General features: G+C 29.4%; 1 protein-coding gene across 6 annotated transcripts in view; it reads right to left on the reverse strand.

The window, feature by feature from the left end:
- Positions 1-8364: 8364 nt before the first annotated feature.
- Positions 8365-17356, reverse strand: part of Naus (cortactin binding protein N-terminal like nausicaa) — a 112583-nt gene continuing 103591 nt past the window's right edge. The window contains exon 12 of one of the 6 annotated variants that reach the window (XR_012756052.1): positions 8365-9020. Coding sequence is in view for 2 of the 6 variants with exons in the window: in XM_075362578.1 (XP_075218693.1) it covers positions 8946-9020 (75 nt within the window). In the remaining 4 variants the exon portion in view is untranslated. Of the gene's footprint in view, positions 9021-11610; positions 11633-17356 lie in introns of those variants that run through there. The other 5 variants (XR_012756054.1, XR_012756055.1, XM_075362576.1 and 2 more) reach the window with 5 other exon arrangements.

Here is a 17356-nt window from a genome sequence, read left to right on the forward strand (position 1 = left end):
ATGAATAAAATCTTATTTTTAATTTTATTAATTTGTGCTTGAACATTTTGTAGAACCTCATACGTTATTTCTTATAAACAAGCATTACAAAGTAATATAATTATCCTACATTAATTAACTACAAAATTTATAGGTACAAAATAATCTTAATCAGCGAGACAGTTCTAAAGAAAACTTTTAACACTGACTACTTAAATGGGCAAGTATTACTAAATCTTTTCCTGAACATCAAACCAGATTTAGCCCTGATAGAGGTTGCAATGATCTTTCTTTTATATTCTATCTTTAAACTACATTTATTGATCTGAAGCAAGCATTCAAATCTGTGCAGCATTTTTTATTATGGCAACAGCTGATACAGTTTAATGTAAGTCTTATGTTTGTTAGAATACTTATAGATTTATACTCAAAAACTAAATGTTCTGTGCTAACTCTTGATGGACAGATGACTCATCAACTTAACAATTGGAGTATTACAAGGAGACTCTTTGATCTCTACTGTTTTTGCACTTTTCATTAGTGTGATATTGAGGAGTATTTTACAATGAATAATGCGGCAGGTGTCTATGGGTAGCAACAAATGAAATGATTTTGCTTGTCAATGCTGATGATCTGATTTTATTAGCTGATACACCTCAGGATCTACAAAATAAGATAAAAATACTACAGTCTTATTGTCAAATGATCATGTTAAAAAGACTACGACTGTAATTTTTTCCTCATTACAAAAAAAACCACTCATAATTTTATTATCCTAATCAGATGTTAGAGATCATAAAATCTGTCAATCATTTGGGTGTTATATTCTCTAACAGAGGTTCATTTAAACAAAATGCAGATATCCAAAGGTTATAAGATATTCAGTGTGCTAAGAAAATTGCTTCATAAAAACTCGCTCTAAATTGTGAAAGACAAAGGAAAGACTTTTACATACTATTACATTTTCTGTGTCACTCTTCTCGACCGAAATATGATTCCTGACTTACTTAAATAAATCTGAAACTATCCCTGCTGTCTTTTATTAACTATGAAGCTATCTTTCAGCAGCCATTGTGCAGAGCAGGTTATTTCAATAGATTATAATCCCAGGATAATACCCTTCATTGACAACTGTTATATAAGATGATATCAAATTGTTAGACATGCCAATAAACTGATATCTGAAGATGTGTAATAGAAGATTATATCTGCTGGATATGACCAACTTAATCAAGTGATCAAATTTAACTGAATCTCTCAAATGAGACAGCTCTTTCTTCTGTCAGTAAGGTGGAGTTGTTAAGTTCTCAAGATCCTTGATTAATACATAATTGTAAACCTGAGCTTACGAGGCCCTGATCACAAGGAAGAAGCAAAAATAAGAGAGAACAATAAACTCTTTATAAAATCCAAATTACCTGTTTTTACCTTCTATTTATTCATATCTATACTATAATAATATTGAAAAAATTTGTCTTACCAGCTAGCTGCAGCTTCCCAGTGTAAGGTACAAGTTAAAAATAAAAATAATTGTGTTGAGAAACTAGACCTAGAAGAAGACCATATCTATGATGGCAAGACAGAGGAACCCCTCAGCATGTCTTTTGGTAATGTTCAACTTACTACCAGATTTGTGAGAGATAATTAGCTGATATTCCTATGCCCATTACTCTCATCATGTCAACACACTTTATTACTGTATATAAAAGCTTTGAAGTCATATAATCAATATCTAGTCTATAAAGTCATATAGTCAACAGCTATGAAGTCATTCTAACAGTCTTGCAGTAATAAGCTCATATTCATATTTAAATTCAATGTGTTTAATTCAAACATCTTTATTCTTTAACTTTTTAAATTATTGATTGATTTGATAATTAAATTTTGAATGAATTATAAACAAAATTCATAAACCTGATATTTTACTGAATAAATATTGTTAGTTTATAATATATGGCTTGTTCATGCCATGTTTAAGCTTCACTTAGAAGGTTGACCTAAATAGTTTAAACTATATATTATATTTTGGATTTGTTCAATAAGGGGTCTAAAAAGGTGATTATTAATTTCTTGAACATGGTACCGCTGATATGTTAATTAATAAAATAATATTAATAATTAATAAAATAATATTAATAATTAATAAAATCCACCTTGCCAGCTCATGAAATAATCTCTAGATCTTAATTAAATAATATTAACAATTAATAAAATCCACCTTACCAGCACATTGAGATAATCTCTAGATCTTTTAGTTTACTTGAAAGCCATCATCAGGAGTTAAAAACATTGTTTGAATTTTTTAGATATAAAAATACATAATAATAGAATAGATAACAAAATAAAATTAGAAATATATCGTAAAGATTCATTAAATAACATAATTAATTACCACCATTCATTACATTGTTTTATAAATAAAACATAAAATACCTCAATCATGATAACATTTCCTTAAATAAAGAAATATAAATAATTAAAAGCATTGCTGTTGCTAACAGTTATAAAGTTGGCACTATAAACAAATTATATAATAAAATAATTATTAAAATTAATTTAAACAACAATACCAAAATAATAATATAAAATTATTTCCAGATAAAAAGGATAAAATATATGTAAAAAATGAATATACACTTTTACTCAAAAAATTGAAAAAATATAAAAAATGGCATAACACCTGCATATTCTACTAATAATAATTATAATAAAAAAAAAAAACATAAAAATGATACAAAATTTGATAAACAAGGAATAAACAGTCTTGTTTGTGAGGACTGCGACATGATATACGTGGGTACGACCAAACACAAATTTTCCATATGTGCAAAAGAGAACATAAACAGCATTAGAAAAAACAAACCAGAAAACTCCAGCTTTGCCAAACATATACATACAACCATAATAATTTAATGAAAATCTTAGATATTTCTTATAAATATTATAATACTTCTAATTTAGAAAAATATATTTATTGTAATAATAAAAATGTAATTAATGAACAACATTTTTTTAAAGAATATATATTATTTAAAATCATACTAAATAAAAATACAAAGAAATAATAATTTAATCAAATAATTACCTCATTGATAACATATTCCCATTTAATTTCATTTTAATCCACATATATTTCTTCAGTATACTAGTAGAACCGGACGATCATGACTTTATAAATTTTAACCTATGATTTTTTAATTTGATGTAAACTTCTGATGATGGCTTTCAAGTAAACTAAAAGATCTAGAGATTATCTCAATGTGCTGGTAAGGTGGATTTTATTAATTGTTAATATTATTTAATTAAGATGATTATTTTTAATTAACTTGTGATGATAAAAAGGACTGAGTTTATTTTAGGAACCATTTTAGTTATTTTGTATTGTTTAAAGCAAATCAAGGTATCTGAATTTGTTTAGTTCTTTAACTCATTATAAATAGCTGTGTGAAAAATCAGCTTTTTTTACTTTGAATTTTAATGTTGATATCTTACTCCCAGTAAAAAAGATTTTTCTTTTGCACAATAAAATTAATAGCATTCAGTTTCAGATGGGAATTTATTTATAAATTTGTTTATAAGCAATATGCTTATCTATTATTATCAGTTTTACAGTGAATCTACAGTTGACATAATGTGTTGTTTAATTGAGACAATTTTGACATGGAAAGCAGAAGAAAAATAATATACCTTCATGCAAAGCGATCACAACCACAACCCTTCCTTAAAACAAGTAGTAACTCAATCAGTAAAACCGAAATACTTACATAATTTTCAGAACTCATGGTGCACAAGTTATTCTTGGTTATGAGATGGCAGGTATTAAAAGAGGACTCAATTTAGAAAAAAACTACATAAACATTTGGTTCATAATAGTTGATTAGAAATTAAATAGCATTACAGTTGATAAAGTCTTTATTAGTAACTCAAAATACTGGTGAAAATGAAATTCTTGAATGCATTGTGGAATACAATGAAGATTTCTATTAATACACAAATACTAAAAATAAATTATTTTCTGAGCAAGTGATATGATATAACTGATATCACTAAAACATCACGGCGCACCATACCGTTAAGACACACTTGGAAAAAAGGTTTTGAGTGATTACTTGGAATATTTATCATGTCAGTTCTGACCATATAGCTTATGTTATATTTGATTTACTACACCTTATTTTAACAACAGTAACAGATTAATATTGCAATGCTATGGTGGAAGAAGTGTAATGTCTGGTCATTTGAAAAGTTAAGAACAAAAATCCTCAGCTTCAGGAGGTCAGTTAAGACCAAACTTCACAAGCACTATTTTTAAAGGTCAACTTTTTTTCAATCTAAATGGAATTCCTACATTCTTCTGATTAGCTACAAAAACACACACAGCTGATTCAGGAATAGATAGATGTATTTATTAATTTACTCATTTTAATTTAGCAACATATGTAATTACGAAGGTAAGTCAATTATCATCCGCAATTTAGTTATATTTTTGTTTATGTTGGTAGTACTGTCGTGTTGTGTAGATGAGGCATGCGTGGTTTAATTGTTGTTACGTCTGTGCAGGTTTGATGTTGCTAGGTTGGTTCCATCAATGCTGCCCTGCCGTTAACCATGGCTGCTCCGCTTTCTGTTTGCACCAAAGAAGAGCAACGTTCAATGATCCGTTTTTTGTGGTCGGAAGGTGTATCTGGGGCCAAAATTCATTGAAGACTTACAGTACAGTACGGGAACAGTGTGTTGCCGCAACAGAGCATCTACAAATGGATTGAAAAATTCAAAAATGGTCGCACAAGTGTTATGCACGACAAAGGAGCCAGACGACCGTTTACCGCCACAAATGAGGAAAACATTGAGCGTGCACATGACATGGTTTTCTTAGACAGACGAGTAACGATTGATGAAGTGGCACTTCATCTGCAAATTAGTCACGGCTCTGCTTACAAAATCATCCACAACAGACTTGGGTTTCATAAAGTCTGTGCAAGATGGGTCCCGAAACAACTCACACAGTTGCATAAACAAACGCGCTTGGACATCTGCCAAAAACATTTGGATTGCTATGGTAACGAACAGGACATCTTCTTAGACAGAATAATCACTGGTGACGAAACATGGATCCATCATTACGAGCCGGAGAGTAAACAGTAGAGTATGGAATGGAAACATCCAAATTCACCCTGCAAAAAAAAGTTCAAGATCCAACCATCTGCAGGAAAACTGATGCTTATGGTTTTTTGGGACTCACAAGGTCTAGTACTGGAACATTATGAGGAAAGGGGCACAACAATAAATAGTGCGCATTACAGTGAGATGCTTACTGCCAAGCTAAAGCCTGCAATTCGAAGCAAACGCCGAGGACTGCTGTCGAAAGGTGTTGTGTTGTTGCACAACAATGCCCGTCCACATACTGCTGCCCACACTGCTGAAACGCTCCTGAAACTCAACTTTGAAGTACTGGCTCATCCTCGGTATAGTCCTGATCTTGCCCCTTCTGACTACCACTTGTTTGGTCCACTAAAAGAGGCATTAAGGGGCAGTCGATTTACCTTGAATGAAACAGTGAAAGAAGCGGTGCATTCCTGGCTCGCAGCTCAACCGAAAACCTTCTTTTATGAGAGGATCAGGAAGCTTGTGCAATAGACCAAGTGCGTTGAAATGCAAGGGGACTATGTTGAAAAATGATGTACATGTACGTTTCCTATTTGTATTGCAATAAAATTTATAACTACATTGCGGATAATAATTGACTTACCCTCATATAAAAAAAAAATAACCAACTAGTTAAATGTAAACAAGTATTTCTGATAGCTCTTGAATTTCTGCATAACTAAATTAAAGTTGAGGTTAGCAGTTTTTTTATTTTTTGTACTCATCAGTCACTTGACTGATTTAATGCTATTTTTCATTCCTTTCTGCATTAATTTTTTAACTTCAACAAATTTACTACTTCCTAAATCCTCAATTATCTGTTTTATATATTCCAATTTTTTCTTCCTCTACAGATTTTACCCTCTGCAAGTCCATCTATACCAAACTAATCTAGTGACTCTTTAGAGATTTATGCAACAAACTTCTCTCCTCTCTTATTCATATTAAGTCCTCTTCATTTTAAATTTTATCAACTTGCCTAAATTTCAACAACCTACTGCAACACCACATTTCAAAGGACTCCAATCTTTTCTTATCTGTTTTTTTCTACTGTCCATATTTCACTACTTTAAAACATTCCAAACTAATATTGTTAAAAATTCCTTTCTAATTCTAAGATCTATATTTAATAATAGCATATTTCTTTTCTTCATGAAAGCTCTCTGCTTATACCAATCCACTTTTGATGTCCACATTATTTCATCCATCCTTTGTAATTTTATTACCTAAATAATAAAATTCTTCCACTTCTGGTGTATGATATGTTCACCTACCTTAATATTTAAAGGCCAAAATTGAAAATTTCTATCCTTCAAATATGAACTAATAATAATATACTCTTCAAGATGTATGAATACTGTTCTGTTTTCATATTTCTGGTTTGAAAATATTCATTTTACTGATATCCTTTATTCTGTATGTTACACCATTATATATAATGATACCCCTATAAAACAATGAATATAAACCTTTTTTCTTTTTTAGGCTTTACAAACATATTACGTTTTGCTCTAGTATTGTAGTTATGATGGTCCTTATTCAATTTAGTAATCATGGGATACTCCTTTTAAAATTTTATAAATTAACAGAATTACACTATAATTAATCCACTGTTCCACATATAATCAATTTAACCTAGTCAGTGAGCATTAATACCAGTTTTAATCCTACATTTAAAATCATTCTCAAACAATAATTTTCCAGAGTTGCAAATCTTGAATTCGAGATTTACTGCCTTAAAATACTACAATACAACAGTAATTTAGATGAAAAGATATGATAGTTTGTAGACTATCATCTTTTCAAAATTTAAGTCAGTATTATCTCTTCCTTCTAATTTCTGATAAGCAAGGCAGTACTAAATTTATAACCACAAACTGCCATAGCCCACTGAACAGTGAAACAGTGACTGCCTGTCAAATACTAGAAGATGCAGTATGACACCAGAGATGGAACTGAGGCAATAGCTGACTCAATTCACATCATATTCATCCAAGGAAAGATTAATAAAGGAAAGAGAGAAAGGGGAAGATCAACACAACAAAGAGACTGCATCAGAAGCGTTAAATTGGAGTACTATACTGTCTTCTCTAGGATCCACAAGTAATATACTCATATCCCCTGATTTGAGTATGTAGGTAAATAAGAACAAGTAAGTACAATGAGTAGTTTGGTTTTTAAAAGTTTGCATACAATTCTCAGAAAACCTTTGAAATACATACACGTACAAGGTATTGAACAGATATTATTAAATTCTACAAATTAAAGGATTTCTAAGACAAAAAGTTAATTCACAGTGCAGCTCCAGGTTTGCCAAAGAAAAATATCAGATTATGAATAAAATTTAATATCTCAACAAGCAACATCATCTTTGAGGCTTTTAATTCTGGAAAATCATTGGTACAAAAATCACATTTCAATAGGTACTTATTGTGTGGTCACTGGAGATATGATAAGACGCTTTTTTTGTTCAGAAGAGCTTTTTCTGTTTTTAGATTTTATTTTATTTTGATGTACTAAAACAATCACTCTGTTTCATTCAGCTGCTGAATAGCTATCCGCAAAAATGAAATGACAGACTTCTCACATTCTGCATATTTTTGTTTTTCTACAATATTAATACTGTTTATGAAAAGTAAAAATGAGCTTTTTCAATAAGATGAATTCAATATAGATAAATAAATTACATAACACAAAAAACCGATAGAACTAACTATTTATGTGTGAATTAAGCAATTTCCACACTCCAAATGTCTACACGTGTTGTAGATTCTGCTCACATTAGAAGAATATCTCTAATTAAATCTTGATAAAACAAATGCATACCTCTTAAGTATATATAAGACTGTACAGGCCTGCAAATGTGTAAATATAAGCAGTAAAATAAACGAGTCAGATAATCTTAGTATAGAACTTCCTGAAGAAATGTAGTTAATTTTGAAGATATGGTATTAATCAAAGCAAAAGAAGAAACTTTTTAATGCAGTTCTTATATTTTTGCAACTGCACAGTTCATATGTAACAATAATTCTGACATGCAAGATATTCACATTCTGGAAACATAAATATTTTTGTAAATTAGTTTTAAAGATACTGAATAAATATTACTTGAGAAATTTTCCTTCGTTATTTGTTACGATAATCTATTATCTAAAATTACCATAAACTAAATGAAATTCAAAATTATTGTTCAAACTGTTAAAATATGGGTAAACATAAAGTCAGACAATAAATAATAATTTTATCCTTAACAAAATTAAGCATCTTATTTTACAATATATTTTACGAAGGATGTAAAAATTTACAGTTATTAAATGTTGTGTACCATAAAACAGGAATTTTAATACAATGAAAATTACTTCATTTCACAACATGAGAAAAAGTAAATGCTTCTTAAAATCCTAACATCATAACATCATAATATACAGCATGTTCCAAGACGTCTGTACAAAGCTTGTTAATAACCCACTTACTGCACCTTTATTAACTGCTACCCTAATATCACCTTCAACAATTAAACTACTATCTCAGTTTAACAGTAAGCACTTAAATAAGAAGTAATCATTACAGTTGCAACTAATGCGGATGTGATAAGTGGATTATAACAATTTACCTTTATTTTTATATCCTGTCAATGAAAATTGATATTAAGTTCTGTCAAAGTTCTATCTTTATTATAAGTTCTATCAAATTATGCAATTATACATGCTGAACTGCGATTAATTACTTCTCCACTTAGTTTGTTGCTTTTATATATATATATATAAAGAAAATAAAACCTGACTCAAATTATCTTCTTCTGATAATTATGTGATTTTATTCTACCATAAAATAGGATGGCTTCGATTAGAACTCGAACGACCATCCGAAGTTCCACCCACCATGCCACTTTTTACCTATAATAAAAAAAACAAAGAAATCACTTTACGTATAAAACTGAAGGTTGTAACAAAATGTTCATTTACATTTTATAACAAGAAAAAATTACAAAAATCAAGTTCAAAATTGTAGATGTTAAATAATGGCAAAGCAAGACATATAACATTAAAAAGCAGACATCCTTTAGTAAAAGCACAGAATGTTAACAGGTATTTTCACAAGTTAAATCAAACCATCACACAAAGATAAGTAAAAAACCAAGAATATCAATTACTGTCTTATATTCAGAGTTAGAATTAACAGCAAACTATATACTGCAGAAAAGTCAAATAATGGCTGCCTAAATACTGCAAAATCCAAAAAGTGCTTACTGCTTACTGAGTGTGTATTGATATTTGTGGTTATTTAAAAAATTATTCAATAGTTTTAAGATGAAAGAGGTGAAGAGACAGAATAATATCATAGAAATTATTTATAATTGAGTGAATAAAAGCTGCACACAATCTATTTTAAAATGAAAATTACATTGATATATGAAATAAATAAATCTATAGACTATGTAAACAGCAGCAAATCTTTTAAAATTTTCAGATTAAAAAATTGTATATTTATTTCCCAAACCTGTAATGTATATACATCCAAAAACTGAAGAGTGCAGAATTAAATTAGCTCTAACAATATTATGTGTATTGAGCTGTAAAAATGTTTGAGTACATAAAAGTGGCTAACATTTTAAATGGTAATATTTCTAAGCATTTAAAAGATTTGCTAGATATCCCATAAATGTTAGCAAACTAAAAGTTTGATGTGTAACTTTTGTTTTCTACAATAACTGAAAATATAACTGGTTAGCTCCATATCCGTCATAGAGCAGGTAACTGCTCATACTATTAAATAATTTTACAATTAGATATTTACTGCACAAACTTCTTGGTAAAATTAATATGCTTCATGTAGTGATTCATTTTTCTTTTTCTGAATGTTTTCAAGTTTACCTTCCCTATAATTAAATAAAAAATTTCTGATACTAGTAAAATAATTTTACATTAATAAGAAATAAAACATCACATGATATGATATATCTGATTGCATTAACAGTTATTTATCCGGTTTATTAAGTGATATGGCTCGGTGTTGTATTTTTAAGTAACATTGGCAGAACAAGAGAGAGTTACGAGTTTAAAAGTGTATTTGTTCTCACCTACCACCAAAAAATTAATTTTTTTTTGTAAAAAAAGTGGAACTTTATGTATTTCCATCTTCTAGTGCTGATACTTTAGATCAGAAGCATGCTGAGATATAGAAAAACGGCATACATATTATGCATTACACCGACTAAAACTTAGTAAAAAGTATCCACTGAAGTTTAATTGTTACAAAAGTGATATTTTTTGTGATTTTATAAACCAGTATTTTTTAGCATTTCAGAAAAGTTTAAGCTAACTGATAAGGTTGAAGGATCAGTAATTTCAAAGTACAATCAATCCATTAGGTCAGAGGTCGGCAACCTTTTGCTAATAGTGTGCCAACTAAGGGTTTAAAATCATTCAGTATGCCAACATTCATATTTTTATACAAGTTAAGGTCAATATATCTGTTCTACAATATCTTTTACACAGTAATATAATACAATAATATTTAAACTACAATGATAGAAATAAACTGTTTTTAAAAGGTTTTTAAGTTTTTATTATTAATGGGAGCCTTGCCCTTGCATGGTCTTAGCCAGTTGTTCAATATCGACAACATGCTTTGTTACTTTGAGTTTTACACAATTTTCTAAATGTTCAGGTGTTAGGCAACTTTGTTGTGGACTTAACAATGATTTCATGTGTGAGAAAATTTGCTTACAGGAATCAGTTGAACCAAAAGCCAAAAGAAGAGCAAAAGCAATTTTCTTCAAACAGATGAAAGATTTTGGGAGGGATGTCCAACAGTTGAGAATAGCAGCAGACTTTTCTAAATTTTCATCTTCCAGAGACTTCCTTAGTTCAACAAATTTTGGTTTCCATTATTCTGAAGACCAAAATTCAACCTGTTGTATTTCAAAATCATTAATAGCCATCCAACTAAAAGTTCCAATTGGGTAGTTGTCAAATCAAGTATGTCAAGCTTAATGAGGTATCCAAATAAGAGTCAATTGATCTTGCAGAAACTAGTATTTCTCGAATTTGAGATAGTATAATCTCATTATTTGGTAAATCACCAAACAAAATTTCAGCACTGCTCAAAAAAGTTTTTTTAATGTATTCTCCATCTGTAAAAGGTTTACCTTTTAAAGCCACACATTGAGATATTTTGTAACTACATTCGTCATTTATTCAGATTTATTCTTCACTCCAACTGCTTGGCTTAAAATACCAGTTTGTTTTTTGAAACCAGAAATAGCTTTTTGATAGCTTCACTTTTCTCTTCTGAGGTTTTAAACTTATATTGATGTTTTATTTATGTTTAGTTTGAAAGTATCTTTGTACACTAAATGTGCGACACACAAGACTTGCACTACAGAAAACACACAATAGCATGATCATTTAGTTCTACAAATCCATATTCTTTTGTACAGTTTTCTTGAAATGGATGATGATCAAGTTTCCTTTTCTTTTCGGCCATATTTAACACAAACAGTATTCTGAAAATATAAATAAATTAACAAATATCAATGTTGATATTTATATATAAAATTTAACTGCATTAAAATAATAATAAAAATATTTTTAATTTGTTTAAATATTTATTATTTAAGTAGGACTTATTGTATTTACAATTCAAATATATTTATTTTAAAACTCACCAATTAATATCACTTATAAAAAAAATAACCTATAAAAATGTAAACTTTTTGTGAAACCTATTTTCGTCCACAGAGTGATGAGCGATCTTCAATTGTGATATGTGTTATGGAATTTGGGTAATGTTTTGAGTCACCATACTCCCGAGTATACTTTTCAGACAATACCAACTTAGCTTGGTTGATACAAAGTAGAAAGAATCAAAGAAATGACACTGTTAAATTCTGAGAACTGACTCATGATGCAGCTCTTTTATAGTTCTGAATTCTGGGTCAATCATAAACAAATTATTGATATGCAAAACTTACAGCTTCTGCAAGCCATTAGAAATTGCTTGGAATGCCAAGTGTGGCACAGGTGTTGCCGACCCCTGCACTAGGTAATGCTCATTATAGTATACACAGTCTTACATACCATAAAATACTAAATTTTTTTTTTTTAATCAAAAACCAACAATAGTCTGTGAAATCAGCTTCAAAATATTTGATCCAAGATATTGCAGTTAGCTTTAATTAATTAATTACACTATCTGACCAGTAGACAGCTTTAATTACAATTTTCCAAAATAAATACAGCAGCTATATCATTTTATTTAAACAACTGTAAAGATATACACACCAAACTTCCTGTGGAACATAAATATGAAAAGAATTTTTGATCAAAGGTCTACGGACTAGCTAACAAATAATTGTTATGATTTAAAAAAAAGTAATATAAAATAAAGGATGAAAAAAAGTTATTGTTTATGAAAAAAATGCTTTTGCATAAGTATGTTTCATCACCAGTTAAAACATTTGAAACTAAAGACATTATGATATGAGAATAAAACATTTGTTAAATTAAAAATTTGGTTTGTCTTAAACATTATCAGCATCAAAATAAATGAGTATACATTTTAAAATATATAATACATATACAAAATTAAAACATAAATGATTAGGATTTCTTAAAACAATAGAATCTCAAACTTAATACATTACCTTTTCCAATATTTTTTGCTAATCTGTACACACATTTTTCAAATACAAAATACTAATAAATTTGTTGAAAATGATTTGTAAATTTTCACTTTATATTTTCATGTAAAAAAGAGATTACAATTTCACTTTAAATCCTTTGAGATGATATAATAAAATTACGATAGCTTTGATTAATAATAAATAGATTTTAATGCACTATGATTTTACAAAATCTAACTTCTGTATTAATGAACTAATAAATAATATACAAGTACTGTTAAGATTTAATCCTTTACAAATTTCACTCACCATAAATGTTACAGTTACAACTTCATTTGTTTAAAACTTTACAATTTAATCTTGGCATTAGTAAAATATACAATTTACATATTTATGATGTATATCCACTAAATATGTTATTGATCACAAGAATGTTTATGTCAGTTTGCTTACTTCTGATGACCAACAACTATCCATTCACAAATCCACGATCAGATTATTTTTTTGCAATCTTACAATTAAATTGATAAAAATTCCATACAGCTCCTTGACAAGTATAATTTAAGAATTTTCATAGGAATAATTTTGCTTTTAAATAAAAAGTATTACAACTTAAGTGCAACACTGTATATATATATATATATATATATATATATATATTAATCTATTGATCTTGAACTTCAGTAATTCACTGAAAAATTCATTCCACTAATCTATTAAGTAATAAATTCAACTTGAGAAGCTGATATCACATCCCTATATACTAATTTTCTATGTAATAATCTGTGAGAATTGACCCAATGAAATGGAACCTTACAGAGTAAAATACCTTTCTCATGTATTTCCTATCAGGGGAAATATATATGGAAAGGTATAATCCCCCCATACAGGGGTCATAATACACCCGTAATAGAACTGTATAACTTTATGAGGAATATATCATTAACATAAGGTCATAACACTAATGTATCATTACTACGGAGACACGCCTGAATCTTTTGTAATCCAGCCCTATTGAGCTCAGTCTGTTTCATGATATATAGCCCAACTGGATTCCAGGCTAATTCAGAGGGCAGATCCAGTATAATATATAGTTAATTTTTCCTGTAAAACTGCTTCACTAGTAGATAAGAAAATAGTTTAATAGCCCATAAGAGTGCACACATTTTATTGGACTAACACAGCTTGTACAGATACAAAGACTTCTTTGTAACTTATCAGTTACAACTACTCAGAGGTGATAAAATCCTCGGAACTGAACACCTGTGGACATTTTGATCCATTTCCTAATTTGACTTCAGCAGTGGATCCTAGCAGAAGCCTGAACTTTTAACAATGGCCTAATCTGCCACTTCATGTGCCTCGACTCAAGTTGTCATTCAAATATATATTTATTTATTTCATTCTGTTTTCTTTAGAATTCTACTAAATGAAGTATTTTATATGAAGAACAAATGATTGCATTTAAATTATTTGGAAAAGAATTACAAATTAGACACAACACAAAGGAAAAAACTGCCACAACATAAAAACCTAATTTTATTACATTTAGTTTTTTTAAAAAATTGATATTGAATGTTAAAAGAATTAAAATTTTTTCCATTGCATTGTAGATCAACAAGTAGTAAAATCTTAGCAGAGAGTAACAATTTGCAAACAGGTGAACAAATAAAACATTTATTTAATACAAAAATTCTACTTCATTATAATGATAAATATCACAGCAGTAAAATGGGCCAAGGAAAAAACACAAGCTATTTTCACAGACATCATCTAATTGTGGTAAAAATGCTTTCATAGTACAATGAATCATCAAATTTATATAGTATGGTACACAGAGGTGGAACTCAGAAATAAAATTCATCCTCAACTAAACTACCCTGATTAAAGGGAAACTACATCTGGGTTGATCATCTCCTTCCTCTAATCTTCTCCTTCATCCCTTCTATCCAATATTTTACCACATGAATAATGTCAGCTGCCACTCAGGCACCATCTTAACATCTTCTGTTAACCAGGGGATCAGCTACTTCTTTACTGGACCTAACAGAATGATTCTGCTTGTGGGACTGCCTAGACACTAATTTTTTATCTAGGAATTGGATAAATTACCAACTAGTGGCTAAAATGTCTTATCAGGTAAAATCAGACTTCCTATAATAAAATCCCTAGTTTTGAGGGCCAGTGAGTTTCCTGCATTTTATTGAATATTTACTTCAATAATTATAATTGTTGCAAAAAACAGCATTTTATTACGTGCCTAAAAAAAAGGTAATCTACTATTTTATTAATTTAAAACAATGTTAATGTTTAGTAAGATGCTTTTACAACATCCTCCTGAAATTTCTACCAAATTCCTGAATGTCTACTACTGTCAGAAAAAATCATTATTATATTTTGGAACCAGCAAGTTTGTTTTAAGTAATAAAAATTACACATGCGATATATGAGGTGTGGCAGTTAAATGACAAGACTAATGCTGTAAAATTTTATTTTAAATTTTTACATATTTAGTTATTATCCACTTCAATATTCACTCCTCCTCTATTCCTACAATGCTCCATGTGTATTTTCCATTGTTCGAAACAATGCTGGAAGTGTTCTTCTGTGAGGTCTTTCATGACGCATGCCACTTTTTGTTCACAGCTGCAACGGTCTGAAATCGTGTTCCTTTTAACACAGATTTGACCTTGGGAACAGATAAAAGTCACATGGTGCCAGGTCAGGTGAATAAGGAGGATGTTCTAACACTGGGATGTTATACTTGGCTAGAAATGTCTGACAGACAATGCAGTATGAGCCGGTGTATTGTCCTGATGAAAAACCTAATTTTTGCATGTTAAAATTGTTATGTAAAATTTGCTTTAGGTATTCTTTGTCAATTCCTATAGTTTCAGCAATCGCACGAATAGTTAACCGATGGTCAGATCAGATCAGATTACCAATTTTTTCAATATTTTTATCCATTTTTGACATCGAAGGGCAACCCGAGCAAACATCATCTTCAACGTCTTCTCGACCATCTTGGAAAAGCTTAAACCACTCAAAGACACACGCACCAGATAAAAATCCATTGCCATATACCTTTTATAATAAAAGAAAAGTGTCAGTAGTGGTTTTTCCAAGTTTCATATGAAATTTCATGACAATTCTTTGCTCTAATAAAACACTTATCATTTTTTCGGCAAAACAAAAAAAACAAATGTTATCCAAATGAAGGCCACGGCTAGACTAATATGTCTACAGAAACTGGAGTGGCAACAATCAAAAGAGAAGGCTTCACGCTACACAGCTGTTGGTCATATGAATTAGGTGCACGTGCATTTCTTCTGTAGCAGCATTAGTCTCGCTATTTAATAGCCACTCTTCATATAAGCAAAGGAAAAAATTAAAAAAACATTTTACGTATGATTTTACATGTATTTAACAACACTTGCTGCAGAATTCTGAAAGAATATAACTGTAATGACACTAAAAGGTTTCAGTATCCACGTTGGTTATTTATTTTAACTACTATTTCTCATAACATATGCTATAATTGGATTATTACATTACAAAAATTCTTTCACGTTATAATTTCCCCTCATAACATTCTTTAACGTGCATTAAAACTGATACATGGGATCAATTATTAAGGTTTAACTCACCAACAAGATAAATAGACTGTATTATTTTTTTTTTTTAAAAGGGCAATTCTAATTAATTAAATAAAAATGTTATGAATACTAAATGGATAATCTAATGTATATTTATTTTTTCTGTAAAAGTATTTTTTTCATTTCTGCCCATTAATAGAGTGCGTTTTAATCATTTTGTGAAGTAACTGATTATCTTAGTAAATGAGTTTTTATCATTTAACAGGTTTCTATAGAATGACTTCACGATCAAACTTTACTTTGACTTAATCTTTAAAAGCTAATAAGTGATGTTAAGAACATTGAGATTTCAAATTTATTTAAATTAAAGTTGTGTAAAGTGATAGTTTCCTCCCTGAAAATAAGGAAAAATAATATTAATAGTAAACCATTATTTACTTCTATATACTTATATTTTGTTTAATCTCTTCTTCAGTCCAATTTGCATAGCTAAACTGATTCACCCAAAAGCCTGCTGGTGTGAACATGTATTTGCACATTTGTTTGTGTGTCGTAAGACATTCCTACTTTCTAGGTGAAAAGGACAAATCATACATACTCCTGCACTTCTAATTTAATTTATTTTATAACTTATCTTCTGTTGTCAGCATTTTATATTTTATTCAAAATTTATACTATATTTTCTGGAGATAAGTCAAGTTTTATTTTTAATTATTTTGTAACAATATTCTTATTCTAAAACTTAAAGGATGGTGCAGTAATAAACAAACATGGTGCTAAACAGTAGCACCAGTTTTTAAGCTTGTGTTTGGCGCTGTAGTATATATTGCAGTCACTTACATCATTGGAATATGTACATATAGTCCAGTCCTCAAAGAAAAAGTTTTGACAAAAATTATTTTAATACAAATTTTACAGACCATATTAAATTCACATAATTTTATAAAAATTAAAAGCAAAATAGGCAGAATTGGTGCTTGTTTATTGTTGTACAGGAAAACTTCTAAAA

The sequence above is a fragment of the Lycorma delicatula genome, chromosome 4, assembly GCF_047948215.1.
Source record: "Lycorma delicatula isolate Av1 chromosome 4, ASM4794821v1, whole genome shotgun sequence".
Taxonomy (NCBI): Eukaryota; Metazoa; Arthropoda; class Insecta; order Hemiptera; family Fulgoridae; genus Lycorma; species Lycorma delicatula.